The sequence below is a fragment of the Polistes fuscatus genome, unplaced genomic scaffold (genome assembly GCF_010416935.1).
Source record: "Polistes fuscatus isolate 324 unplaced genomic scaffold, CU_Pfus_HIC Scaffold4, whole genome shotgun sequence".
NCBI classification, from domain to species: domain Eukaryota; kingdom Metazoa; phylum Arthropoda; class Insecta; order Hymenoptera; family Vespidae; genus Polistes; species Polistes fuscatus.
In genome coordinates, this window is record NW_025113118.1 from 3,697,459 (window position 1) to 3,724,638 (window position 27,180).

General features: G+C 28.0%; 7 protein-coding genes across 13 annotated transcripts; 2 read left to right on the forward strand and 5 right to left on the reverse strand.

The window, feature by feature from the left end:
- Positions 1-129: 129 nt before the first annotated feature.
- LOC122520766 (zinc transporter 1) lies at positions 130-4,877 on the reverse strand. Of its 2 annotated transcripts, none has more exons than XM_043641015.1 (9): positions 4,405-4,877; positions 3,417-3,532; positions 3,120-3,311; positions 2,636-2,858; positions 1,740-2,001; positions 1,449-1,566; positions 1,077-1,292; positions 843-953; positions 130-426 (listed from the first exon to the last, which is right to left on the reverse strand). In XM_043641015.1, exons 3-9 carry the CDS (start codon positions 3,294-3,296, stop codon positions 229-231), a joined length of 1,305 nt encoding a protein of 434 aa, XP_043496950.1. In that variant the 5' UTR covers positions 3,297-3,311; positions 3,417-3,532; positions 4,405-4,877; the 3' UTR covers positions 130-228. The 2 variants fall into 2 exon arrangements, with proteins under 2 accessions (XP_043496950.1, XP_043496951.1); XM_043641016.1 differs by lacking the exon at positions 4,405-4,877 and adding an exon at positions 3,828-4,048.
- A 643-nt stretch (positions 4,878-5,520) lies between these two features.
- LOC122520767 (sorting nexin-29) lies at positions 5,521-9,622 on the reverse strand. Its single transcript, XM_043641017.1, has 12 exons — positions 9,239-9,622; positions 8,522-8,784; positions 8,131-8,432; positions 7,924-8,046; positions 7,435-7,681; positions 7,213-7,339; positions 6,865-7,106; positions 6,564-6,779; positions 6,298-6,454; positions 6,057-6,197; positions 5,847-5,983; positions 5,521-5,683 (listed from the first exon to the last, which is right to left on the reverse strand). Exons 1-12 carry the CDS (start codon positions 9,263-9,265, stop codon positions 5,599-5,601), a joined length of 2,067 nt encoding a protein of 688 aa, XP_043496952.1. The 5' UTR covers positions 9,266-9,622; the 3' UTR covers positions 5,521-5,598.
- Positions 9,623-10,449: 827 nt separating this feature from the next.
- On the forward strand, positions 10,450-14,826 carry LOC122520519. Of its 3 annotated transcripts, none has more exons than XM_043640573.1 (11): positions 10,450-10,468; positions 10,836-11,032; positions 11,118-11,420; positions 11,483-12,126; positions 12,203-12,415; positions 12,507-12,824; positions 12,919-13,117; positions 13,190-13,362; positions 13,472-13,569; positions 13,667-13,928; positions 14,008-14,826. In XM_043640573.1, the coding sequence occupies exons 2-11, from the start codon at positions 10,900-10,902 to the stop codon at positions 14,533-14,535; spliced, it is 2,871 nt and encodes a 956-aa protein (XP_043496508.1). In that variant the 5' UTR covers positions 10,450-10,468; positions 10,836-10,899; the 3' UTR covers positions 14,536-14,826. The 3 variants fall into 3 exon arrangements, with proteins under 3 accessions (XP_043496508.1, XP_043496507.1, XP_043496506.1); XM_043640572.1 differs by lacking the exon at positions 10,450-10,468 and adding an exon at positions 10,475-10,601; XM_043640571.1 differs by lacking the exon at positions 10,450-10,468 and having other exon boundaries at positions 10,694-11,032.
- LOC122520521 (dynein axonemal assembly factor 6) lies at positions 14,765-16,434 on the reverse strand. The gene is made up of 4 exons (XM_043640577.1): positions 16,288-16,434; positions 15,570-15,772; positions 15,355-15,482; positions 14,765-15,133 (listed from the first exon to the last, which is right to left on the reverse strand). Exons 1-4 carry the CDS (start codon positions 16,397-16,399, stop codon positions 15,004-15,006), a joined length of 573 nt encoding a protein of 190 aa, XP_043496512.1. The 5' UTR covers positions 16,400-16,434; the 3' UTR covers positions 14,765-15,003.
- A 260-nt stretch (positions 16,435-16,694) lies between these two features.
- Positions 16,695-19,593, forward strand: LOC122520520 (lysine--tRNA ligase). 3 transcript variants are annotated; one of them, XM_043640575.1, is made up of 9 exons: positions 16,856-16,937; positions 17,023-17,203; positions 17,291-17,450; positions 17,533-17,982; positions 18,049-18,294; positions 18,402-18,824; positions 18,909-19,102; positions 19,180-19,342; positions 19,433-19,593. In XM_043640575.1, the coding sequence occupies exons 2-9, from the start codon at positions 17,079-17,081 to the stop codon at positions 19,532-19,534; spliced, it is 1,863 nt and encodes a 620-aa protein (XP_043496510.1). In that variant the 5' UTR covers positions 16,856-16,937; positions 17,023-17,078; the 3' UTR covers positions 19,535-19,593. The 3 variants fall into 3 exon arrangements, with proteins under 3 accessions (XP_043496511.1, XP_043496510.1, XP_043496509.1); XM_043640576.1 differs by lacking the exons at positions 16,856-16,937; positions 17,023-17,203 and adding an exon at positions 16,695-16,778; XM_043640574.1 differs by having other exon boundaries at positions 16,898-17,203.
- A 1,171-nt stretch (positions 19,594-20,764) lies between these two features.
- Positions 20,765-22,446, reverse strand: LOC122520525 (deubiquitinase OTUD6B). Its single transcript, XM_043640585.1, has 4 exons — positions 22,006-22,446; positions 21,411-21,828; positions 21,126-21,345; positions 20,765-21,037 (listed from the first exon to the last, which is right to left on the reverse strand). Exons 1-4 carry the CDS (start codon positions 22,073-22,075, stop codon positions 20,852-20,854), a joined length of 894 nt encoding a protein of 297 aa, XP_043496520.1. The 5' UTR covers positions 22,076-22,446; the 3' UTR covers positions 20,765-20,851.
- Positions 22,447-22,707: 261 nt separating this feature from the next.
- LOC122520524 lies at positions 22,708-26,330 on the reverse strand. 2 transcript variants are annotated; one of them, XM_043640583.1, is made up of 7 exons: positions 26,019-26,330; positions 25,180-25,443; positions 24,923-25,092; positions 24,589-24,837; positions 24,343-24,503; positions 24,177-24,266; positions 22,708-24,087 (listed from the first exon to the last, which is right to left on the reverse strand). In XM_043640583.1, the coding sequence occupies exons 2-7, from the start codon at positions 25,317-25,319 to the stop codon at positions 23,008-23,010; spliced, it is 1,890 nt and encodes a 629-aa protein (XP_043496518.1). In that variant the 5' UTR covers positions 25,320-25,443; positions 26,019-26,330; the 3' UTR covers positions 22,708-23,007. The 2 variants fall into 2 exon arrangements, with proteins under 2 accessions (XP_043496518.1, XP_043496519.1); XM_043640584.1 differs by lacking the exon at positions 26,019-26,330 and adding an exon at positions 25,532-25,613.
- Positions 26,331-27,180: the final 850 nt, after the last annotated feature.

Here is a 27,180-nt window from a genome sequence, read left to right on the forward strand (position 1 = left end):
TCTACAGATATGTATAACAAACTTTTCTTAATTATAATCAATCTTTTAGATGTAATGAAACCAGATAAATAACGACGCAAGTTAATTGGAAATTAATGCTATTGTTAATCACGATAGTAACAAAATTAGTACACAGTCAAATGATTAATTTATTATGTTTGTACAATAGCATTTCTTTACGTTGTGTAATCGGCTATAGAGGTAGGCGAGTGGTTATCAAAGAATAACTCAAACCGTCGGCGTGTTAATGTGAGAATGCGGAAGTTGGATGGAATGATGAGAACCAGATAGAGAAAGTAAATGTCCTCGCTCCATCTCGTTCACTTCCTGTTGCTTTGTTCCTCCTATAGAAGCAGTCGAACGTGCCAAGCTATTACGTTGCCTGCACATATATGGTGTTTCCCCGGGCGAAGGGGATTCACGACCCTGTAAAAATTAAATCGTACTGCACAACAAAACGACAAAAATATATTACCCTGTATATCTATGTCAGTAAGAATTAATTTTAAATCAATGAAGAAAAAGAAGTATTTCTTTTACGATCATATTATTGAAATAAAATTTAAATGCTCATAGATCTTTTATCATTAAGACACATAAAAATAATTCTTTTGTATTAGTGTCTTTAAATAATTTTCCCATACTCTCTATAAAAACATCAGTTTACCTATGATCGTATCAGAATCAGATTTAATCGCTTCTAAGCAACGCCCAAGGCATTTAGACTTTGAATAAGGACTGTGGGGAGAGGTGCTTCTCTTCAGGTAATACTGTAGGATTTCATAATGTAGAATTCAAGGAATTCGAGTAATGAAGCACTTGGAAAATTATGAAACACATACCTGTTTCGAGGGACCACAACAAGTAGCATGATTACAAGGTTTATCAGTCTTTGGACAATCGAGTACACAATCTTCTGTTGGCGTATCTTTAATTTCACTATTTGATTGATACTAAAAAAATTACTCAATTAATATTTCATCACTCTCAACATCGTTAAAATCTCATCTATTAAAGTGAGAAGTAATAAAACCTATCGTATGTGATATCTATAAATATACAACAAACAAACTTACATCAATAAATTCTGGTTGTATTGTAGTAGAATGTATACCCTCATTATGGAAAAATTCTTTAACTTGTTCTGCAATTTTCATATATTCTGAAAGATTTCTACATCTTATGTGCGCGGAAGCTATAATACGATCACCAGCTAATTGCCATACATGAAATTCGTGGACGGCTAATACCCCATCAACGTTTTCCAGTAAGCGTTGTTGTATTGCGTCGACCTAATAAAAACAGATTTTTTAAATATACAGAAAAACATATATATAAATAAAATATATAAAAACGTATATATATAAAGTAAAACAATTAAATTCAATTTATAATGTAATAAGAGCGTCATCCAAATTGTTATATAGTTTATTATTTTTTTATTATACCTGAATATGTGTCGGTACAGTTTGTAAAAGAATTAGTGCCGACTCCCTAAACAATGGCCAAACAGAACGCAACATGAGAATAACCAATAGCAGTGATAATGCTGGATCGATGTAAAATCTGTAACAAAAAATGAGGTTTAAATAATATTTCTTTCTTATTAAAAAATAAACGTATATCATTATTAGGTAAAAAGTTAAATTAAGTTAATCTTAATGACTATAATAAAAAGATACAAGCAAAATGGAAAAAGCAACGATCATAGCAAAATAATGTGTTATAAAAAATATTACCTGTACTGCCATTTTGTAAGCCACACTATTAAAGCGGAGGCAATTACATTAACAGAACCCACTGCATCGGACAGTACATGAAGGAATACACCGCGCATGTTCATTTGACTGGCATCATGCGTATGGCCATGTGCTCTTTTTGCTTGTGCCGTTGGTGGTCTGTAAGTGTTGTCATTTTCATTGTCATCCGTGCCTACTAATGTGCTTAATCTGTTATGACTGCGTGATATGCCATGTGAATGATCATGAGAACCTCCATGTTCTGTAATAATAAAATGTCAAATGAGTATGTATGTATATTTTTCTACTAAAAACAAAGAGGCAATTAATTAAAAGTAAATTAATTGTTTCCAAATAAAAGCAAGACAATTTTCCTATTTCTGATATTCTTTCAATCATTTTTTATAAACGATATTACGACTGATAAAAATAAAGCGATTAATAAGTAATTTAACAAATCTAAAAGCCAGTATACAAATAAAGTATAATTAATTTGTGATACTGCTATGAAGCCCTTATGATTATCAACTCTAAACTTTCTATCTAAATAAAGAAATATTAATAATATCCTTCTTTTTTTTATACTTCATTAGCCTGAATATATGTTTTATTATTTACAATCTACGACTCAAAATACTATAAGTTATCTCTGACCTAAATTATAATATAATAGGAAAAATGAATGATAATTGAGGAGTATAATGTTTATAATTACTTCTATCTGAATAATTAGCAGCCTAATTTTCTTCAAAGAACTATAAATGATTTTTTTACCCTGATACAGCTATACAAATGATATATGAATATAAAATATATATATAATATCTTTGTATATATTATATTAATATTTAAACATTATTGAAATTTGTAATGAGCATAAAAAGCAAGATAATTACCACGAAATAAGCATAAACCTATTAAGTTGACAAATAGACCAAGCGCACCCACAGACACTAGAAGTTTAGCTTCGTGTATTTCTTCCACTTCGATGAACCTTTTACATGCCTCCACGGTAATGCTAAAGCATAATGCAACTAAAAAAACTGCATTAACAAGTGCACCTAAGACTTCAGCTCTAGCCCATCCAAAAGTGTTCTTGGACCATTTTTTTGGTGACATCTGAAAATAAAAAAGAAATATTAATTTATAAAAGGAATAATAAGTGAACTCCTTGCGTTCAACATATTAAATACATGACCTACTTTATGACCCAGATATGAGAAACATGGGTTTTACTTGTGGCAAATCTTACAGGCTAAGTACGTTAAATCATAATGCAAGGAGTTAATAACATAAACTTACTGAAATGTTAATAATATAATAAAATAAATGCTTACGAAATATTACCAATAATTGTAATGTATTATTGCTAATGCTTACCTTAACAGAAAGAAACGCCACAACTAATGCGGCTACATCTGATAACATATGAAAACTATCAGCTATTAAAGCCATCGAATTGGTCACATAACCAACGACTATCTCCACCAAAAATAAAAGCGCTGTAAGTCCTAACATCGTTAAAAGGCGACATTTCTTTCCCGTGTAACGTCCCATAATTTTAGTGAAAATCTAAAAAATTTTGAAATATTAAAATACGCATAATCTATAATATCAATCAAGTATCATTTATTTAAATTATTGAAATAATCATATATTCTTTTTTTGTTTACTTACTTTTTATTATAAACTTATAATTTCTTTAGATTTTTAAAAGAAGCATTACAAAACTTTTTCTTTGCTAGCAACAATACTGCAGCACAGGCACAATAGGAACAAGGATTTCTTTAATACTGAAATAAGGAAAAACGTATGAGGAAATCAAACAAATATTTTATATATGTACACATATATATATGTATATACGTGTAGATAAATTATTCATTCATGGAAAATCCCACAAAATAATGTAACATTTGTATTCTGTATAATGCAATGAAATTCTGTTGAATTAAAATTTAATATTGTTATAGAAAATAATATCTAAGCATATAAATTGTAAGCTGTTAGTATTATATAATGCACATGTTAATATCATTAATTTATACGAATAAAATATTGAAATGACAATATACTGTATTGTTGTACCAGCATTATTTTGTATCTCGTTAGTGTTTATTTAGGTTGACATCTCTTCAAGAATACACACTAATGGACTTTAAATAAATATTTATTGATGAATCATACTATTGAAAGAAAGTCATATGAATCAACCTATAGAGAATGTTCACACAATGACAAATGATTCTAAAGAAAGAGATGGAATAAAAGATCTATTCTTATCTAATTTTATATTTTTAATTTAATTTATGTATCATTTTCTCACCAACTCGAGTTTAGATTTGCTACTTAACAAAGGAAAGAGAAATTTTACTATCACTAAAAAAAATAAAAAAAAAATGTTTATAAATAAATAACTATCATAAAAGTAGAGTAAACGTTAAATATATTTACAAAAGAGTGAACTTGATTTGCTAAATATTAAACTTGATATGCGAACGAATGAATTTAATTTGCAGAAGAATAAATATGATTTACGAAAAGTTGAATTTAGAATGTAAAATCTGTAATAAATTTTCGAATATTTCCACAACCACTTCAATTTAAATACGTCTTTAAGTATGAATAAGTATAATATTTCACAAAAAAGACAAAATATACTTACTGAGTATAATAATCGTTAAACCTTTATCCTTTTTATAAAGTTAGTATCAAATGACTACAATTAAAAATTTAAAGTATGAACTGATGATAAACATGTTACGTGAAAATAGTAACAAGTTTTTAATACTTAAAACATAACACCTTTTCCTTCTTGATATTATTTATAAATTAGATAAAAAAAAATAAAAAAAAGTACGTCTTTTTAATCAGACAAACGATCTCTTAATAAATCACAATTAATTAATATGTCAAAAATATAAACATTACATTGGTTACAATTGATTACAAGAAATAGATAAACTCATGGCGTAAAGGTAAATGCTCATTTACAAATACAATCGATGTCACCAATGCAACCACGAGAGAACTGTTCAGTATCCATGCTCTCTCTCTAGTCTTCCCCTTGTTTAGTAAATCATCTATTCATCTTTAAAATTATTTCTTTAATGCAAGATATATAATCATTTGAAAATATAATAAAAGCAAAGTAACATTTAAAAAATGTTATATAAAATTTGTCAATTAATTTTCATAAATAATGCATAATTAATATAAATTCAATGTATATATGATCTAAATTTCTCATATAGTGTTTTGTCCAGATTCTTTATTTTTAAACATTTTAATTGGCTAATAAAAAGAACTAAACGTTGTTTCATTGGCTACTTATTCACATGTTCAGATTGTTGTCAAGATACGACCAATTACAATGTAATAATATAATTAATGATAGATTAAATGTGAAATGTAAGTTTAATTTTGTCTAATTTCGAAAAATTTAACAAGAGCTAAGACACTAACACTATTTTAATAGTTGGCAACAATGATAGATTGGTTACCCTGTTTTATTCACTTTTTTTGAATATTTCGCGGGAAATATTATCTTATTTAAACTTATACAAGACGAAAAAAGCTGAAGGAGGCAACTTAAATATTTTCTTTGTTTTTAATGATATGAAAACTGTTTAAGACATACTTTAATTGGTTTTAGTAGAAATATATCATAGGAAAAACATTTTTCATATCAATAAAAACAAAGAAAATATTTGGGTGGCCTCTTTCAGCTGGGACACACTGTATATTTGCATATATTATATTACATCTACTTAAAAAGATATACATATAAAACAGTTTGTTTTTATTTAATCATTAAATTAAAGAATTTGTCTATATACAATTTCTATATAAGCAATCATTATAAGCCCATATATTGTGGAGAAGAAGATAATGCATTTTTTGCTGTATTATTTTTTATTTTATTATCTGCATTGGGTCTGTCGCTAAAAATGAAAATTATACTAAATAAGTAAATATATATATAATAAAAAGACAATGATATATAATATATATATATTAATGTGATAATTTTTGTAAAATAATGTAATAGCAAGAAATAATTTAAAAACATATTTTTTATCTTATTGGTGAAAACACATGACTTACCCAAAAAATGGTAATAACGATATAAGAGTTTGCCTGCTCGGGTTAGAAGAAAACGTAGAACACCTAGCCAATCGTCCAACAACACGTCTCAGCCATTCTTGTAATTTTTGTCTTCTTTCTTCAACAAATTTAGCATCCTAACAAAAATATCTTTATTATAATATATTTACACATAGTATATTTATATTCTACTTTTAATAAATACATTACCTTATTTCCTATTGTTTTTTTAGGAGGGAATTCATAAGTAGTCACAATCGCATCATGCTTTATCAATTCTTTGTGTAATTCATAAAACTGCGCATATCGTCTGTAAATATTCCATTCGGTTTCCCGTATTCGTATATATATCTAAAATTAATAAAATTAAAAAATTAACAAAAAAAACATGATAATAAACTTTTTTTTCTTTTTTCTTTAATATGGAATTATTTTTGTTCATAACAATTACTTGATATACATGATGAATATCAGAAGGCTGTCCTGTCAGAAAAACAGACGGTATCCATATATGAATAAAACATGGAATTTCCAACGGTAATTCATCCTCGTTGAAAGGACCTCGAAGACATTCCAATTCCGTTTGCAGAATTTTTATCAATTTGTCCCTTTACAATTGAATTATTATTTATTATAAACTATTAAAAGTATTTTATATAAAAAAAAAACTGATAAATGAATAAATTAATTTAATTATCTTGCATATATGACTTATACCTGTTCGCCAGTTGTAAAATTAATCTCGAATTGAATTCCATTAATTCTGCGTGCATATCTGCGACTTGAATTAACTTTGCTTCGTACTGTTCCGCTTCATTGTTACGAGTCGGCGAAACATCTCTTTCTATCACATAAGTGGAATCAGATTCCTTTCTTAACATTTGTACAGCTGTTACATATTTACGTAATTGTTGTCTCAAGAGTTCATTCTCCCTGTTTTGAAACAAACGTGGTAAGATAAATAAAACATACAGAAGTAAAGATAAATAGAAAAAGATAAAATGCATAAACAAATTACCCGTTCAGCGTCTGCAACTGCAATTGATGTTTTTCGACAAGATTTTGATGCTGTCTTTGAAAACGATTTAACAGCAATCTGCTGGTCATAGCGTCTTCTCTAGCTTGTTCTAAGAGTTCGTCCATTGTCAAAATTTTCGACCGTAATGCTTCAGCATCTAAATTTTCCGTGTTTGTATGGTTATCTAAATTTTCAAGATGCTCTGTCGCTTCTACCGCGGGTTCAGTTATATCTGTTGTTTCCTAAACATAATTATGAAAATAATATACATACTGAATAAAATATGGAAACACATTTATAACAATTATTGTAAATACTATAATAATGAACTGATATATGATTACTTACATTTATATAATTTGGCAAGCTAACTAATATATCGTCGAATGTCTGATCTAAAGGTGACGTAAGAACGAGTCCCAAGTTATCAGAATCTGTTACAGGAGTTAAAATCTTTCCTTCATCTAGAGATTCGCTAGAGGAAATAAAATAAAATTTTATATTAATCAAAAAACTTATTCATAAAAATAAATATTAAATACAGAAAGGATTTTTAAAATAATGTTTTACCTGTGTTCACTTTCAGTAGAACTCTTATTCGCAACAGCATTAGAATCATCGAGATCCAATTGCACTTCTGATATAGATGGAGATGAAGAATGTTTTGTTAAAATAGAAGAATTATTAAAAGAACTGCGCTCATTAATACTGGTACTAACATCAGAAGACTCTCCTTGTTCTTCACTATCATTGTCAAAAGAAATAATATGAGTTGGTACTTTTTTTTGTACTTTTCCTTGTCTTACATTCAGAGTGCCTTTAAAATATATGAATTGTTAATGTCAGTTGGCTTTTAAGAAGAAGTAATATTTTTGTCCTTCTATTTTGTAATAGCCAAATCAAAAAGTATCTATCGAAACTCGTGTTATTCTTATAAGGAAAAAAAAAAGAAAAAAAAAGCATAGGTATAAAATAAAATATAAAAGTTAGAAATATAGGTGTTGAAATTAATCTTTAGTACGATAAACATTAAAAATAAATATAAAAAAGTAGAAAAACCTGGCATTATAGATATGATAAGTTCTGATTGTTCGCCATTCAAGTTTTCAGAATTTTTTACTTTTAAATTATTGTCCAATTCTTCGTTTTCTATTCTTATAGCAAATAAAATTGCGCTGAGTCCTAAAATAGAAAAATAATTATATATTATCGATTGTAATATTTTCCAACCTTTCATGTATCCTTTTTCGTGTGCTTAAAAATTACCTGCCGCTACGTTTGGCAATGCCGCGCATTTCTCTTGATCCAATAAAAAAGCCCATTCTTCATAGAATGAAGATAACTTATCTGGATTTATAACGGTATGTAAGTTCCGTTCCAAAGAACGCTCATTTAAAATGGCTCTTAGCCATGCTCTGCCACGGCCATAATCGGTGCGTACCTTTCTTAAAATGCTAAAACGTTCTTGTTCATGCCACGTTAATTGATCTTTTATACATGGCCAGAATGCTGCATCATTCGTATTCAAAGATCTAGCATTGCTACCAGATACCAAAGCAGAAACATGTCTATGGAAAAGAGATATTTTTTTAATTGCAACACACTATAAAAGATTTTTATAAATAATAATATTTTCATAAATAAATAAAATAATTACTTTAAAGCAAAATTAACTTTTTCTATACAATTAGTGCGCAATCCATGACTAAATATTGCTTCGAGTATGGAACAGAGTTGAGCAACGCATGCATCTGATTCTGTTGCTAATTCTGCACGACCTCCGAACCTAATATAACATTTTTTTGCAGCATCCAACAAATCATCGAGTAATTTCTGTCTTTCTATAGTATGATGACTGCTTTGATCATTATTCATAATATTATTTGTACCTGGTACCATAGCTGACATCATTTGCAAAGCCTAAAATGTAATTAATAAGAGTGATTATATGATTATTAATTAAATAGAAATTCTATAAGAGATATTAATTCTGAAGATGTTTGTCATCCAAAATTCTTACACTAACAAGAACAGTTAGGATTTTGGTTTGTTATAATTTAATAAATGAATTCGATTAATGTTAGATTTATAAAAAAGAAAAACATCTGTTTTGACTCACAATGAGTGAATCAAATTGCTGTGATTTAACATGATCTCACTATTTTTGATTACTTAAATGATAGGATATATATATGTATATACTAGAAATTACAGATAATAATAAAAAATTGTAAAGTTCGAATAAAATCACTATCTATAGTAACTATCACAAAATGACGTAAAATGAATTGTCATTTTCACATGTTTGACCATGAAATGTGATAAAATGTAATCTAGGAAATAATGTAGAAAGTAATGATTCTATTAAACTTACCATAAAACCAGTAGAAATAATTGTCATAATTTGTTAAAAATAAATAATCGTCGAATTATTTACACAGATATTTTTTCAAACACTATCTAATGATATTCAAGATTGACAAACATATACAAGTCATTTTAACATTTACCATTATATTTAAATTGCGTTATGACAATTAATGTATCATTAATTTGTAATTTAATACATTTTAATATTATTCCTTTTTATCTGTAATATTAAAATTAAAAAAGAAAACTATATAATATCGTGTCACGATTACTAAGAACTGCATAAATTAAACGCACATATGCACTAACAAACTGTGTAAAGAAACAGCTGATCTAATTCTTTCTTTTCTTTTTTATGGCATATGATTGCATGTACAATGCACGCGTGCGCGCATGCGTACAAACTCAGCAAGATGAATAACGACATCTGGAGGTAAAATTAAAAAATAAAAGTGCTGTAGACGACCAATAGGAAAGTTATTACAATAACGCGCGTATATTTTTAGTTTAAAAATATAATTTTTTTAATTGATAAAGTATAATTATTCCAAAAGTACAAGAGAATCATTAAACATTAATTTATTATAATTAAAACATATATAACCAATTAGCAAACTTAAAACGGACATTTAAAAATTCGCTTTAAATAATACTTTACACAGAAATTAATTAATATTTAGAAAAACTTTATAAAACGAGTGAAATAAAGTCTTCAAATGTGTAGTCCAACATACATAGTAGTCAAGAATTTTAAATATACATATTTAACATAACAACAATTAACAACAATTACAACAATAATTATGTACAAATGGAAAATGAAGACGCGCCATTTTTTGTAAGTACCGCCATTAGCAGAGCGCGAAGGATTATCGAAAGGGCGCAAGTTGATTGGTCAGTTGCTCAGCCAATAACACATGAAAGATGTAGCAGACGAAAAGGAGACAATCCTGTTTATAGAAAATATTAAAGATATTACAAATAAATTTAATAAAGTATATTAATTATATATATTTATAAATATATATTGTAAATAAAATTAATAAATATATAGTTTATTTTAATAAAAATGGCTTATTCTTGAACATTTTTGGTGTGGAGCATTAGTTTCCATAAATATAACGATTAACTGCGACCTCTTTCAGAATGAATAATTATCAATAAATGTTTTCATGTACAATAATAATTTCTATCGATGTAACGTGGCCAATGAGAAGAAAGATTTTTATAAGACGTAATACTACATATATACTAGCACGTATTCGTGATTATCCTAATCTCGATTCATGTTTTAAACGCTTAAATGAATTACATATAGATACAGTAAAATCAACAAAACACGACAAACACAATGAAAATTTAACATTGTAAATAAGCGTATTTATCAATACACATTTTATTTACTACACTTTTCATTTTTTTTCTTAATTTTTTCTTTTTTTTGTTACATCAATGGATGATAATTGCTGAACGTTGCATTTAATTTTTATTAATCTTGGTAGTGATATATAATCAAATGCCTCATGCGACGATGCAATCATTCGTTATTTAGAAATGCTTAGTTCTTCTTATAAAATTGATAGTGATAATAAAATGTTTAGATCTCGTGCGTGCTTATAAATTGACTACGAAAAAAAGAGAATTTATTGCAGTGAATTAGATAAAATGGAATCGTTTGAGACAGATAAAAGGTTATTAGAAGTTTTGAAAATTTTTCTCTCACCAAACTATAACATTACTTCTGTAACTTATCTTGATCTGCTATTGACTCACATAGAAGAATTACTAAATAAACAATGTAAGATAATAAATAAATATTGTTATAGAATTTAATTAATTGATGTATATATTATAAAATAATTAAATTAAATTGATGCTTTTAGCTTCATCAAATCAACGACATTACGAAGATCTTCATGAATGGGTTATACAAGCACTAAACACATGGGATTCTAATAGCAAGCCATCTAGACCTATAATGATATTTACGTTAAAACTCGTTGGAATAGTTGCTTCCAACGAAATAAATTTTCATCGATGGCAACATCATAATGTCTATAACAAACTTTGCGCTATCGTTCAACCTTCCAATGAACATTTATCTGCATCTGTTATAATTGCTTATACCCAAATGTTATCGAATTTAATTAAACATAAAAGTGGTAGAGAATGGGTACTTCGGTTAGGTAGGTTGTTATTATTATTTGATAATTATTTGTATATTTTATAATATTTCTTTTATATTTAGGTGTCTGGAAAGATATCGTAAAGTGTGCTCATAAAAATTATACGATGTACATTACTCACGAGAGTCAAAAATTTGTGTGGACTCTTCTCTTACATGAACAAGAGAATGTTCATATTTGTATGGAAATTATATCAGCTATAGCTGATCCATTAGTAAAAAATAATTATGATTCTCAAACACAACAAAGTTTAGAAGATAGTTACTTAGGTGAAAACGAATTTCTATGTAATACTTTAGGTTTAATCACCAGTATTTTTGAAAACACGCTGTTCGTAAGTATGGATAGTAAGATACCAGAATTATTCGAAGGACTGTACGAATTAGAAATGCGAGTTAAAGCACTTTTTGAAGCATGCATTGGTACTAGATTTCTTCAGCATGTACATAAACTATTGTTGTTATTACTTTTCTTAAAATTGAAACGTGGAATCATAAGCAGCACTAAGGCCATAGACAATGATGTATGGCAAAAATTTAACTATGGCATATGCTATATATCGATGATGCTACTATCCAAAAAATATATTGTTGAACTTATTAAAACTAATAAGTTTTTAATGATATATTGGAAAAAATTGCGTACGCTATGTGAGTTTACTTTGCCAGAACAACACAAATTTGAGCATCAAGCAATAGTGCTAATGGTAAAATAATATTAAACATTGAAATACTCTTTAGAAAAATATAATACGCATTCTTATGCAATGTTTTTTTTTTCAGATTCTACCACTGTGTATATGTGTAAGAAAAGATCACATACAGAATGAATTATTTGATATGTTTATTAATAAAATTTTTGATGTAACGTGTATGCCTGTGCAAAGACTATTGTATAACATTAGAGATGTAATTTGGAAAAGTGATTTACCTTTAGAAAATATTTGTAAAGTATCGATTGATTTACTTTTAGAAATAACAAACATTATGGACAGGGTAAGATTCTAAGTATTTTATAGATTAATATTTTTCATAACATTAAACACAATCAAAATGTAATTAAACTGAAATCTTATTTTATATACAGGATGTAGCAGTTATTACATTTCAAACGTTGTGTCATATTTTAAAAAATTATCTACCAAATGTACGAGATGGAATGAAAATCTGTTCATCTTCGGAATCTAGTAAAACAAATCTCCCAGATAATTCAAGAAAAATAATTTATAAGTCAATATTAGAAGGTGATCCAATAGTTGATAATCCTATTTTATTAGCATCACTTCTTAATGGTCTTGCTGTTATAACGGAAAAGTTTAAATTAAAATGGCAAGAATGCGTGGAAACAATATGTCTATTGTCTCTTGCGCAAGGTATTTTAAATCATCCAGGTATTTTACCTATGGTAAGAAAATTTATTGAATTATAATATCTTTTTTTATTCTATTCTTAATAAATTTTAAATCTATAATATTAAATATATTTTATTTTTCTTATAGCTTTGTGTGAAAGCATTAAAAGTATGTAAACTGGCTATTCAAAACTTTATGCCACCAAATTTGGCATTGCTCATAGATTCGGATAGTCACATGAATGAAATTGGTCCGACATTTTATAAAAGATTACACGACCCTAATTGGGAAGTCAGAGATAGTGTATTAGAAGTATTAAACACTATTGCAATTATTTCAGAAGATAGTAAGCATTGTGAATATATCAAAATATTATTGAATATAATTATTAATTATTAATTTCGACAATTATTTACAGAATATCCAGCATTCCAAGATTTTTTACTTTCTAATCAATTTGTAGAATTGGCAATTGATATTGCATTGACAGATGGAGAAAGCTACGTACGAGCGTCCGCTCTAATTTTTATTTCGTCTACTATTCGTATAAAAAAATTATGGGATGAAAAATTATCTCACTTTGATTTTCCCGTATGTTTATATTATTAATAAATTAGTTCAATAGAAATAGTTTAATAATAGTTTTGATAATAACTATAAAAGAGTATATATAAAATTGTGTTTTTTTTTTCATTTACAGAATATAATTATAAAATTGTATAACAATGAAACTGAAGGTATAGTTCGAAGAGAGGCTGTGGTTTTAATGAAAGAACTATACATTTATAGAAAATGGTTGTAAGTCTATTAAATTCGTCAATATCTTCTTAAATATTTGTTATATTTAGTATTATTTATAATAATTATATTTTCTCTATATATTATATATTTTCAGAAAAAATACTATCAGTTGTATATCAGAAGTCATGTCCGTAGCAGCTATTTTTGATTTACATTGGGAAGTTAAAATAAGTGCGTTAGAATTTTGGAAACATTTCATTAAATCTCATTTGAGCGATCAAGGAATGTTAGATGGGTCGTTTCCGAATGTAACATTTTCTAAAGAACAGAGAAAAATAGTCGCGTTGGATGAAAACGAAATAAAACGTAGATTAAACAAAGCACTGGATGAACTTGCGAGACAAAATTGTTTGGGTGTAAGTAGCTGTAGAATAAATATTTGTGTGCTTTATTATTTATTAATCTATATTAATTTGTATATTCTCCGCGTTTTAGGTTTTGTTAGTCACTTTAAAAGACGATAGCGATTTTGAAGTTTGCAAAGCTTCAGCAATGATCATAAACAAGTTAAAAACATTTTTATTAAAATATAAACTCAATGATTCATTACTCGAAGTATCTTCACCAAAAGATAGTGCTGTTATAGATAATTCATATGTCAAACGTGTCCAACAAGATGCGCCATCAGTTCAATCAGAAAAGCAACCGAGCAATTCTCATAACATTATCGATGAAATTGTAAATACGAATGATGCGAAGCTCTTAGCTAACGTATATAGTAATAATTCTCAAGAAAATGATCACGAAAATGATCACGAAAATACAGAAAAGAAGATGTTAAAGTATATCTCCCGTGTAACTAAGCAAGACTTTTTAGATGTTGTATTTAATTCCGATATTGATACTTATATAGAAGAGAAAAGTCAATGGTTAAAAGGATATACTAATAGTTTTGAATCTATCTTGGATGACATCTTGACGATGCATAAACAAGGAGACGTAAACTCAATGGACTGTTACTAAACGCATAAAACCTTATCACGAGTGCCTTTATAAATTGTACAAAAGGAAACATTAATTTCTTTTTTTGAGATCAATAATTCTCTTTAGTATATAATTTGTATGATAAAAATACCAAATGCTGTATAGTCCGTCTATAAAAAAATTAAAATTCCGTTATATATCCATTTAACAAATAGTAGAATATAAACTTTTTTTAGAAACTTAAAGATTTTTTGTAACATTGATTATATTGTAAAAGTATCATCAATAGCCATAATTTTTATTCTCGAGAATAAAGTACTTGAACAATGACATCTCTGATTATTATTACAATTATAATAATGTAATTTGCAACTTCATAAATTATACGAATATCGTTTATTTGTTAACTTGGATTTGTCTACTTCTTTTTTTATTTATCTATCAATCCCACTAATATATTTAATTTATATTAAGAATATATATAGACATTTTGCGTTGACGTATTTATTAAAAGTTAATACCATCTAATTCTCGTACGAGTCGCAAAGTGATTTCTAACGTATCGACATTATTATGCCACTTCGCATGTGATGCGTTAGGATCCACCTCGTGTGGCGTTGGAAGATGCAACTTGTATCTGTAAAAACGTTGCTTAATGATTTAATAATGATTTAAACATTTGAATCGTTTTTTTAAATTATAATGCGTACAATAATAATTATTAAATCCAATAAGAATAAATATATATTGTTTGAATCAGGGCTTCTTAAAATGTCGGTCTCGACCTTATACGGAGTCATCAAGTGAAAAACCTTGAGAAGCTCTGATTTAAATTAAAAAAAAATATCATTTACTTACTTAGGACTACGCACGTCAATTGCATTTGGTTCAACGGATAATTCAATTTTTTCTTGAACTTCTTGAGGAAGTTTTATTAAAACGGTAATCCACTCGCAAGATGCGGTGCCTGTTGTTTTAAAACCCATCTAAATAAAAAACGCAACATTTAATATTATCAATGTTTTCAAAAATATTTTGTTTTACAAGATAAAATAGCGTATTAATAAACGAACATTTAAAAAAATATCTTCGGTCTTCACCGATTGCTTAAATTTGATTTCATACTCCGGTACTTTCCTTGGATCGTTTATTTCTAAATTAGAATGAGTTGATACTTCTGAAGAATGCCAAATATCGTCATCTTCTTTTTTAAGAGGAGCGTGCGGCTTTACACAATCCAAAGGAACTTCTTTTTGAACTTTAATATCACCTGGACCTGAAAATACAAACAATTAATGTAATGAAATCTTTTTAATTATAAATAAAATATCAGTATCTTATTGTATAAGAGGATATGATGAATTTGAATTATTCAAAACTACCGCCATTGCAAAATAAATTGGTACGATTTATTTCTTTATCTGATATTGGTAACTTTGCTTGCGAAACATTTTTTAATTTATTTATAACTCGGTAATTAAATTAATATTCTTTTTGAAATTGATTTTATGATTTATTTTATATTAAAATTATTTCTATTATAAAATAAATAATAAAATCAATTTAAAAAATTCTTTTAATTAATCCCTTGTCATAGTTACCAGCACATATAGAATATAATGAATTAAAAATTCGGATCTTAAAAAGACAAAAATAATTATTTAATATAAATTGATTGTTAGAGAAAAATGTATTTTATATAAAAAAAAAAAAAAACACTAAGTAAAATTTTTCTTTTATATTTATACGTGTTCATATAATGAATTCATTGTTGTAACAATAATAATTCACCTTTTCTTTTAACATCATTTTGATACAATTCTTCAGAATCTGAATCTTCTTTCGGAGGATTTAATAAATTTTGCAATGCTTGTAATTCTTTATACCCAAAATAACTATCCATTATTCTTAATAATTAATTCCTTTTCAGGTCAATTATCAACAAAATTGACTGTCATGACAACAAATTCTGCGGTGTTCCCAAATCAAATAAACGGCGCGTAAATTTAAATTCTTTTAACAATAATCGATTTGACTAATTGAATACAAAATGTAATATTTATGTATTTTGTATAAAAATATGAAATATAGCTGTGTCGTTTGATTTATTATATTCATTTAACGAATATTTAAAAATCTTGTTTAATTATATTTTAAATAGATGTTGTAAAAAGACAAGAGTGATGTACGAATATTCTCAGTTTCGCCAACATCTATTTGGAAATATTGTAGGAAAGACTTTTTACGATGGCTGATGTAACGGAAGAAAAGTTATCCAAGAAGTAAGTAAATTAATTAATAGTCGTTTTAATATTCTTTTGCATATTTGTTAATAAAGATTTCATTAAAATATAAAATTTTACTTGGTCTTGTTTATTAATGTTGTTTGATTTTAATGTGTTAGTAATCGGTCCTAGACCGGCCACGTTGCTTTATGAACGGTTGGCTAGTTTGATATGCTATTTTTCCTCATAAAAAATAGTCGTAACTTAATGAAAAATTTTAAATCCAATGTTTTTATTGTAGGTGTATGTATATGTATCTCGTAAGATAAGAAGACGTATAGTGATAATTTAGTAAATATGTTAACTAATCTAACCAAAGTTTTAACTTGCATTGATCAATCTGTTAAAATATTCACTAAATTGCATATCAATCAAATAGAACAAAAATTTTATCGAACTATTTCAAGACAATTTTTTACAACGTGTGTAATTTTTATTAATAATTTTTCCTTGTAATAATACAAAGGAACAATTCATTTTATATACATCGCTTTATGTATTACTTTCAGGGAATTAAAGATGCGTCTTAAGGCAGAACAAAAATTGAATGTAAAGGCAGTTAAGGAAGTACAAAGGACAGCCAAAGAAGTACAAAATGCGCAAACTAAGAAGAACTCTGTTAAAACTCCAGAGAAAAGGGCTCCTAAGGAAGAAGAAATCAGTCCAAATGTAAACAATATTTCCTATTGCGCTGATATATTAAATATAACTCTATTTTTGCATTTATTTCATATTTGGTTTTAACTCGTAGGAATATTTCAAGCTAAGAACTCAAGCGGTAGAACAACTCAAAGTTGCTAATGAAAATCCTTATCCGCATAAATTTAATGTATCCATTTCATTAGAAAATTTTATCGATAAGTATAGTTCGGTTATTAAGGAAGGAGAAATCCTTGAGAATAAAATTTATAGCGTAGCTGGTCGTGTGCACGCGATACGAGAATCTGGTGCAAAACTTATTTTCTATGATTTGAGAGGAGAGGGTGTTAAAATACAAGTAATGGCAAATGCTAGACATTACGAAGGGGAAGATAAATTTATCAAGGACACGTCCAAGATTAGGAGAGGTGATATTATCGGTGTTACTGGAAATCCTGGTAAAACCAAAAAAGGAGAATTTTCTATCATGCCTAAAAGTATTACTCTGCTTACTCCTTGTTTGCATATGTTACCGCATCTTCACTTTGGATTAAAGGATAAGGTAAATATTTTTAAATACCAGTAAATATGTAAATTACATACTTTTAATAAACTTTAATGTTATTAGGAAACAAGGTTCCGTCAACGTTACTTAGATCTTATATTAAACGACAAAGTACGGCAAATATTTTACACTCGATCAAAAATAATTGCATATGTGCGTGAATTTTTGAACGAATTAGGCTTCTTAGAAGTTGAAACTCCTATGATGAATATGATAGCTGGTGGTGCTACAGCCAAACCTTTTGTTACTCATCATAACGAATTAAACATGGATTTGTACATGCGAATTGCCCCAGAACTTTATCTCAAGGTATGATACTAATATACATTTAGGTATAATTTTTACATTGTTATAAATAAATAAACTTCTATATTATTATTATTATTATTATTATTATTATTATTATTATAATATAGACTCTGGTTGTTGGCGGTATAGATAGAGTTTATGAAATTGGTAAACAGTTTCGAAATGAAGGCATTGACCTGACCCATAATCCTGAATTTACAACATGTGAATTTTATATGGCTTATGCTGACTATCACGATCTTATGCATATTACGGAAGATATGGTTTCTGGAATGGTAAAAACTATTCACGGTAGTTATAAAATACCATATTGTCCGAATGGACCTGATGGTGAAGTCGTAGAAATAGATTTTACACCACCATTCAAACGGATACCTATGATGAAAACTTTAGAGGAAACTTTAAATGTGAAATTACCGGATGCTGACAAACTTGATACACAGGAAGCTAATGAAATGCTTAAGGATCTTTGTGTTAAACACGAGATCGAGTGTCCTCCGCCAAAAACAACTGCCAGGTTATTAGATAAAGTATGTATTTGTATCGATATAAAAGAATATCAATATACATACAGTGAATATTTTATTTAATTGTAATATTTCTAATATTGACAGCTCGTCAGTGAATTTATAGAAGAAAAATGCATAAATCCTACGTATATAATAGATCATCCGCAAATAATGTCTCCGTTAGCTAAATGGCACCGTTCTGATGCTGGTCTTACAGAACGATTTGAATTATTTATTATGAAGAAGGAAGTCTGTAATGCATATACAGAATTAAATGATCCTGTAGTGCAGAAAGAAAGGTATTTCTTTTTTTTCTTTCCTTTCTTTTTAATTAAAGTACTTGTATTGAATTTTCTGGTTGTTTAATTTTGTCCAGATTCGAACAGCAAGCGAAAGATAAAGCGGCTGGAGACGATGAAGCACAAATGGTAGACGAGAATTTCTGCACTGCTTTAGAATATGGATTACCTCCAACTGCTGGGTGGGGATTGGGTTTAGATCGACTTTGCATGTTTTTGACAAATACGAATAATATTAAAGTAAGTTTTTGTATGATATAATCTCAGTAAAAAGAATATAAGTCGCTACATTATTAATATTAATATTAATATTAAATTAATATTTTTTAGGAGGTATTACTGTTTCCAGCCATGAAACCGGATGAACCAAATAAAAATAAATCTGCTGAAAATACATCCGATGATAATGTTAAAGAACAGTGTGAAAAATAATGGTAAAGCTTTTATATTTTATACTAACATACGGAAGATCTAATAAAATATTAAAGTTATTCTTATTCTAATTAAATAAATTAATGTCGTCATAAGGACCGATAATCATTCACATCTTGTATATTATTTATTTCACATGAAAACACACGCTGATACATACATCAATATTTACAAGATTTCAATAATATACTAAGTATAATCATAACATTATATATTATTTATTTAATATATGCATTTTATGGCAGAGAGATAGAAATAGAGGAAGTGAGAGAAAAAGAGACAATATACATTTGACTTTGACTTAAATCCTAAGACTTCCAAAAGAGAACGATTCACCAAATCGTAAATATAAAATCATTATCGTAAAAGTCAAGTACTAGACTGCAAGACATATTCAATAATTGGCAGTACATTCGTATTGTTATTAATCAATACGTAATTTACACAATAAAAAATTGTGTAAAAGTAAATTGAATATAAAATATGAAAGTAAAAATTGGCAAAGATTTTGCCGATTTACTGTATTTTATAAAAAATATTATTAATTATACATTCAACGAAATACGTCCTCCTCGTTGGCATTGTTGTCTTTTTGTTATCCTATCGATGATATATCACTTTTATATTTTTATATGTATTATTGCCGATTTTATATAAATTTATTCTCTTTCTAAAATGTTCTGAATACGAATAATTTGGTCAAAGAGTTAATTCTTTTTCTTAGTACATGAACTCTTATGCGAAATATTAGAATATTTCTAACACATACGGAGAATAACAAATCCCTAGTTTAGAACACCTTTGATATGTATACTGCATTTAAGTAATAATATTCCTACAACACCGCAATTGTTCTTTTGTAAACTGCAATAATTCTTTGATTTATTTTTTTTGTAATATTCTTAATATCTAAATTTTATCAAATCAGTAAATCCTACCATTTTATTTAACGTAAAAGAAGTTTAAAAATAAATAAAAAACTAGTTGATTAATTCATTCTTATTAATTAATTTTGTTTGTTTTGTATAATTTTCAAATAATAATAATAATGAAATAATGAAAAATTGACAACCCAAATTATTTTGATTACCACATTAAATCTATTATATAAAATACCAGTCTAACGATAGTATATTCACACGATTTGAAAAAATCAGATACCAGATGCTATTATCTCAATGTATGTACTTATTGATTAAAACGTATTTAATAAATCTGATGTACATAAAATTAAATCAGAATTATTTATTACGTTATATAATAAGTTCACGGCTGCATTTTAAAATGAACGTTTTTTCAGTATAATAAAATGTACGATCAGCTTTCATCTGCTTTGAGAAATTTAGTAACTGAATTATAATGAGCACCTAATTCATACATGTAACGATGATAAGTTAATATTATTCTTTTTCTCTTATTGAATTCATCTCCGACGATATATGGAGTACCTGTCGCTTGTATGACCTCAATTTGACGTTCCAAAATACGTGATAATACTTGCAACTGCATTAGACACATTTAAAATATTTACAAATGTCATATTTATGTATATACACGATATTTTTTACAAAAAACTTATTACAAGATTTACCTCAATTGCACCACCCCAAGCGCAAGTTTCAGCAATGTCGTTACAATATTTTTCGTATTGCTCAGGTGATAATAACTGGTCAGAATCTGGATTAGAAATAAACGGTAGGAAATCGTCTTTATTTTGTCTTAAATATATGGCAGTTTTCATTCTTAAATCGTTTAAACTCAATGGAATTTCTCCAATCATTTTAAGTTGATGTGCAACTGCATTGTATAAACTAAAACAAAAAACATAAATAAATAGTTTTCGTTACATAAACGTACAAATTATTGTTCAACGTACCAATGACCATCACTTGGAATTTCGTATAACATTAAATCACGTTCGTAAAGGATTTTTTTAATTGATTGTATCTCAATATTTCTCTTTCCATAGATGTTGAATGCTTCCTGTTCTATGATTCTTTGATTACGTTCTCTCTCTGCGTTCTCTTTTTTACATCTTCTTCGTTGAGCTTTAGAAACTCTCTGTTGTACTTTTTCTGATTCTTTAGATTCTATGTCGTCATTTTTATCAGACGATTCTTCTACATTTTCTGCATCAGTATCATTCAAAGTTACCTGGGATATTTTCCACCTGGCTAATTCCTCGTCTTGTTTCTTTTCTAAATCTTCTTCCTTGCGTGCTATTTCATCCGCAACTTCTTTTTTCTTTTTTTTATCACCCTTACAAATTGATTTTTTCAGTACTTGTATTTGTGCTGCAATGAATATAATAAACATAATGTTTATGCGTTACAGTTTTTGTTTAATTAATTCTAAGGGAAATATAGTCATGTAAAATATTTTCTAACTGCAAAATATTGATATTTTTCTCGTAACGTTAAGGCAATAGTAAATTAATGTTAACGAAAGAGTATTAAATTAATAAAAGTTACCTTGTAATTCTTTACGTTCTCGTTTATGTTTCTGTAACAATTCATCTTCGGTAACTGATAACTCATCCATTTCTTTTATATATAGATATAAATATATTCAATTAATATTTAATTTCGTTATTCTTCTATTTTCCGACGTTTGATATTAATCTTGTTAAAGATCCAAATTATATTTAAATTATTATTAAAAACTAGTGACATAACCTATTTAGTGAGTCCAAGTAAAAATGTAGTATTCGTTTTTGCACGTCGTATACTGTTTATATTTATTCTTCAATATAAAAAGAGATAATTCAAAATTATTATCTTTCATTGAAATTTGATTTTAAGAGAAGATAAATAAAATTAAATATTTTTTTAATTCGAAATAGAAAACGTATAACATGACATGAAACACATGAAAAAAGCACGTTTAGTTAAACGTGCCATGCAGCGCCATCTTTTCCTACTTTTAAAAATGTAATAAATGCATCAATAATTGCATCAATAATTGCATTAATATATATATATAAAATATGTAATGTAAAGTATAAGTAATTTCACGAAATCAGAAGTATATAGTTTACTATTTTTTTTCATTTTAAAATTCATTTTCAATGTACAGTAAGAACGTACATACAAATACATATTTATAGAAGATAAGAAAAGTACTTTTTCTTATAGAATAAAAGTATGTTTTATAAATAAAAAATAAATGAAAAATGTAAAAAAATAAATTTTAATACGAGGTTTCTTAAATATATGATTATTTAAGTACATGCGCACGTGCGTACAAATAAACACTCACAAAGAGTATATTATAAATTAGCATTTCTAAACCCAAAACGTTAAATTTTTAAGAACTACTATCTTGACCGAAAATTAATTAAATGTAAGATATCTGTTCGAGTATAGGTGATTTAAGTGATTTAAACAACAGAGTTGAGAAATGCTATTATAAACATTCGCAATGTTCACGTGTACTTTATCGTCAAGATTAAATTGATCGATGTAATATAAGAATTACTGACGGTCCTTCGATAGATTAAGCGATGTATCATTTATATCACCGATTTGAGATTGCTGTTTCTTGTGCAAATTGGTCATGTCAAGCATACCACCAAAATCAGATTTAATACTGGAAGAGTTGGATAGATCTTCAGTCCCTTGATATTCGTTGGATCGAACAAGTTTAGTATCATTTTGAATGTCTAATTTCTTCCCACTGGAATAATCCTCCGCACTGATAGAAACATTTTTTCCAAGATCTACGTTTCCTGACGTAGGTTTAAATGGCGACTGAGTAACTTCGCCGATTGAAAATTCACTTATTTTACGTTCCGTACCATCTGTCTCTCTCGCGGGTGAAACTTTACCAAAAGGGCCGAATAAATTAGCTATGTTTCTCATATAAGTCGATGGCGAGGGCGAAGATGTTCTTGAAAAATCTGGCATCGGAAAACCGGACAACTTTGCTAAATCGGCAGCAGAAAAATTCGCTAATTTCGTAAAGTCTTGAAACTTAGTTATCTGGTGTGTAATATCCGTTAAAGGAAAATCAGGGGTAGTTGAGGCCCGAGTTTTATTACCCGTAATATCAGTTCCCACAGGATTGGGTAATTTGGAAAAATCTGTTGGTGGAAAATCGTAATCGCATTTTGTGTTCTTCACTGATACCGTTAGCTCACCCGATTGAAAACTTCGAATCATTTCTGGTGGTGACATATGTTTAGACACACCAGTATTCGCATCTTTTATTTGTGTTATGGATGCTGTGTCTGTTCCTGTAGCACTATCTTTTCTGACATTGTCTCTAGAAGTAGACGGTTGCATGACAAATGGTTTAGATGTAGGTGTAATTATCGCACTGTCCGGTTTAAAGTTTACAGGTGCTAGAAAAACTGCTGCGTTGTAAGTTGGAAGACTAACACCAGGTGGGACCGGAGGAACAAGAGATTCGGATACTGGTACAAGTGGAAATTTAACGGTAAGAAATTCTGGTGTATTCCCATCTTTTGAACCAGGACAAATCATTTCTCTGATTACATCCCAGTAAGATCCGTTAGCACGATTACGTCCAGGTAATTTGGATGCTAAAGAACACTGCATAATAAAAATATAAATATCATTCTCTATATTTCTAAGGTTTCATATTAACTGTAAAACACTATCTTATTAAAAGAAATACTTACTCTTAAACGTTCAAGATAGGTAGTATTGTTATTAAAATTAGCAGTAAAATCAATACCTCCTTCGCTCCTATAATATTCTATGCATCGTCTCTGAAAATAAATAGTATGGGATTATAATATATTGTTGATTGTAATATATTCTATTAATCACAAATATATAGCTTACTATTTCTTCTAATGTATCCTGAGCAAGAAAATGTTCTTGAGATAAAGTATAGCTAAGAAGCATAGGACGTGGATATTCATGAGGTCGATTTTCAGGAGGTGGCAGTGACCAAAAGACGTTAAAATTTGATTCATAGCAATTACCATCCATGTTGTAAGGAGCTATAATTATATTAAGAATTGGCGTTTAAATTTTTTAAAATACATTTGATATTGGCTTAGAAAGTGAAAAAAAAATGAAACTCACAGCATATTAAACCAACGCAAGGCATGTAACTGTTATCACTAGGTCCTTTCATTTTAATTTGATAATCTAATTGAGCGTCGACATCTCTGAGAGATGGCGAAGCATGCGATCTGGGATGAGAATGATACCAACCAACAAGAGTTACATGCTTCCATTCCATGGCTTTTGCAATTTCTGCTTCTACAGCAGCCGCAGCCGATTTATCTTTGCCAGAATATCGACATGGAAATGCGCATGTTATGGATAGATCTGCATCAATAAATAATATTATTTTTTATGTATTACCATTTAGTATGAAATAAAATTTATTTATCAACATACAAAATATACCTACTATGAGAATTAATATCCCAATGTCCACCCAAATATCCACATATTTCTTTGTCAGTTAAATGACAATGTAAATCAACTAATAATGCAGCAGTGGTTGTGATTGTAACTAAAAAGGGTTGTATTTTTCCAAGTGTACTGAATGATGTCAGTTCGACCATTGTACTCATGTCCCTAAAAGAAATATTAAACATTAAAAGCATTATATTAAACGTGCAACTTATAATTAATAATTAAAAGAAATAATTGTTGTATATGTACATCGCATGACTACGTATTCCAAGATTGGCATGTTTCACGGGTACTCTGACTACTTGTAAAGGAGCATTGACTTGAGCTTTTTCGTGTCCCTCTTCTGTGATTTCTCCAGATGTTTGTATTATTTCTGTTGTTTGCGACATTTTTTATTATCCAAAATGTATTAAAATCAATAGAAAAAGTGATGTCAATGAAACGTTCACAAGATTCGTGTCTTTGTCATTTTGTTAATCTATTTCTTGGAAACGTTCATACTATCCCAGACTCCTTTACAAACATAGTAAACAAAATTATAATTAATAACATTATCATAATTTTGAACAAAATGATAAGAATCGAAATACACTATACTAACATAATAATCCAAGATATAAGTGACAGTTTGCGAGAATAATACTTCATGATTATCGACTTGATTTGGCGTAATTTTTTCATTTCTTACAAAATATTCAAATCTTGTAAACTGATAGTGCTTTAATTTATATATAATAAAAACAAATGTAAGCGTAAGGCTGAATAAAAATTTTGCTACTGTTGGTAGAACATAGGTTCCTGTATATTTCCATAATAAATTAAATATAATGGTGTTTTAAATATTTTCTACTACGATGCTACCTAGTAAATGAAACAAGAATAAATAATGCAATAAACATTAGCTGCATTTTTAACAGAAAAAGCAGCTTAAATGAATCCTGCCAATAACGTACGACTTCTACTGAGAGTATTTATTTTATTTGCAAAGTTGTTTTGTTGACAACACAATTATTATTTATTCATGTATTGTTTTTTTTTAGGGGTTAGATGTGCATAACGTGTAATTTATAGTTTAAAAAGCTTGATACCTTGCAATTGCATAAGTGCTTACACTACAGCACACTGTATAATAAGAATAAACTCTATTAAAATAAACAAACATACAACACATACAGTTGCACATATATAACCACATATAAGTATATATAAATATCAGGAGTGACAACTTGTGACAGCTAGAGATGCTCTACGCTAGTAGACGCTTCGAGTTATTCTTCTCTAGGATATCGACCGAAATATCGATAAGATTGCAAGATATCGATATTGCTTTGAGACACAGTCATTGCAGTGCGTGTCGCTGCTTGCAATGAGATGCACCTGATTATTCGTTGATTGTTGATCATTACAAGTAAGATTGGTTCGTTTTAATTCAGAGAAGTTAACATAACCAATTAATTTAATATTAAGCTATAAACACATTGTTAAGGTATTGACATTCTTCTGACTGATTGTTTAACGTATTTTATATCTGTTTGGCTCAAATATTCACATTCATTCATATGTTTCATATTTAAATTTAATATTTTATTTACTTTTCTTAATTTTTATAGGTTTTCCTCTTCATCTCTTATCAGGCTCATTGGTCTTTAGTAAAAATTAACAAATATGAACACGACGGATTTAAACGCGTATGTTTTAATATTTTATCGATATATATATACTCCTTGAAAAATAATTTTTACATACATACGTATATATAAAATTAATTTATGTTTAATGGAATGTTATATATGCAGCCTTGCAATTGAAGCTCTACTCAATGAAGCAAAACTTGGTGCGCAAAGGGCTGAAATAATGGGACCATCAGGATGGGTAAAACCTAGAGAGACAATTAATAAAAGATTTCTTCATTCTACGATACGTAATGTAGTTATTTCTAATGAACACAAAACCGCGAAGAAAAATAAAGTATTACAAAGTCAAATAACTAAAGAAGATAAAAATCAGAAGAAATAGTAATTGTGTGTTATTATATTTATACATATCTGATGTATTCTCATATCTGACATATTTTTTTTTATAATTCATTAGTTATATGATTATATAATAAGAAAATTGAATTCATATAATATATTATTTATCTTATTTATTATGCGCTGTATATATCTATTTATATATAAATATTACAAATGTTTGCTATTTTACATATTTTTGTGCAAATATCAATGAAGAATAATATATGACTACGCA

Bases quoted from the DNA above. Each gene is read 5' to 3' on its own strand.
- LOC122520766 (XM_043641015.1), bottom strand. From the start codon at position 3,296: ATGGGACGTTACACGGGAAAGAAATGTCGCCTTTTAACGATGTTAGGA. The intron at 954-1,076 runs GTAAGTTTGTTT...TAATTTTTTTAG, and splicing joins TACAACCAGAATTTATTGAT to TATCAATCAAATAGTGAAAT. The intron at 427-842 runs GTATGTGTTTCA...TAATTTTTACAG, and splicing joins GTTGTGGTCCCTCGAAACAG to GGTCGTGAATCCCCTTCGCC.
- LOC122520520 (XM_043640575.1), top strand. From the start codon at position 17,079: ATGTTAACTAATCTAACCAAAGTTTTAACTTGCATTGATCAATCTGTT. The intron at 17,451-17,532 runs GTAAACAATATT...TTTAACTCGTAG, and splicing joins AAGAAGAAATCAGTCCAAAT to GAATATTTCAAGCTAAGAAC. The intron at 19,103-19,179 runs GTATTTCTTTTT...AATTTTGTCCAG, and splicing joins CCTGTAGTGCAGAAAGAAAG to ATTCGAACAGCAAGCGAAAG.
- LOC122520525 (XM_043640585.1), bottom strand. From the start codon at position 22,075: ATGGATGAGTTATCAGTTACCGAAGATGAATTGTTACAGAAACATAAA. The intron at 21,346-21,410 runs GTACGTTGAACA...TTTTTGTTTTAG, and splicing joins ATTCCAAGTGATGGTCATTG to TTTATACAATGCAGTTGCAC. The intron at 21,038-21,125 runs GTAAATCTTGTA...TGTCTAATGCAG, and splicing joins CTTGGGGTGGTGCAATTGAG to TTGCAAGTATTATCACGTAT.
- LOC122520521 (XM_043640577.1), bottom strand. From the start codon at position 16,399: ATGGATAGTTATTTTGGGTATAAAGAATTACAAGCATTGCAAAATTTA. The intron at 15,483-15,569 runs GTTCGTTTATTA...TTTTTTATTTAG, and splicing joins CCGAAGATATTTTTTTAAAT to ATGGGTTTTAAAACAACAGG. The intron at 15,134-15,354 runs GTAAGTAAATGA...ACGTTTTTACAG, and splicing joins ATTGACGTGCGTAGTCCTAA to ATACAAGTTGCATCTTCCAA.
- LOC122520519 (XM_043640573.1), top strand. From the start codon at position 10,900: ATGGAATCGTTTGAGACAGATAAAAGGTTATTAGAAGTTTTGAAAATT. The intron at 11,421-11,482 runs GTAGGTTGTTAT...TTTTATATTTAG, and splicing joins AGAATGGGTACTTCGGTTAG to GTGTCTGGAAAGATATCGTA. The intron at 13,570-13,666 runs GTAAGTCTATTA...ATATATTTTCAG, and splicing joins TACATTTATAGAAAATGGTT to AAAAAATACTATCAGTTGTA.
- LOC122520767 (XM_043641017.1), bottom strand. From the start codon at position 9,265: ATGACAATTATTTCTACTGGTTTTATG. The intron at 7,682-7,923 runs GTTTTTCTACTT...TATATTTTAAAG, and splicing joins TATCATATCTATAATGCCAG to GCACTCTGAATGTAAGACAA. The intron at 5,684-5,846 runs GTAAGTCATGTG...TTTCATTTTTAG, and splicing joins TCGTTATTACCATTTTTTGG to CGACAGACCCAATGCAGATA.
- LOC122520524 (XM_043640583.1), bottom strand. From the start codon at position 25,319: ATGTCGCAAACAACAGAAATAATACAAACATCTGGAGAAATCACAGAA. The intron at 25,093-25,179 runs GTACATATACAA...TATTTCTTTTAG, and splicing joins GGAATACGTAGTCATGCGAT to GGACATGAGTACAATGGTCG. The intron at 24,504-24,588 runs GTGAGTTTCATT...ATATAATTATAG, and splicing joins TTGCGTTGGTTTAATATGCT to CTCCTTACAACATGGATGGT.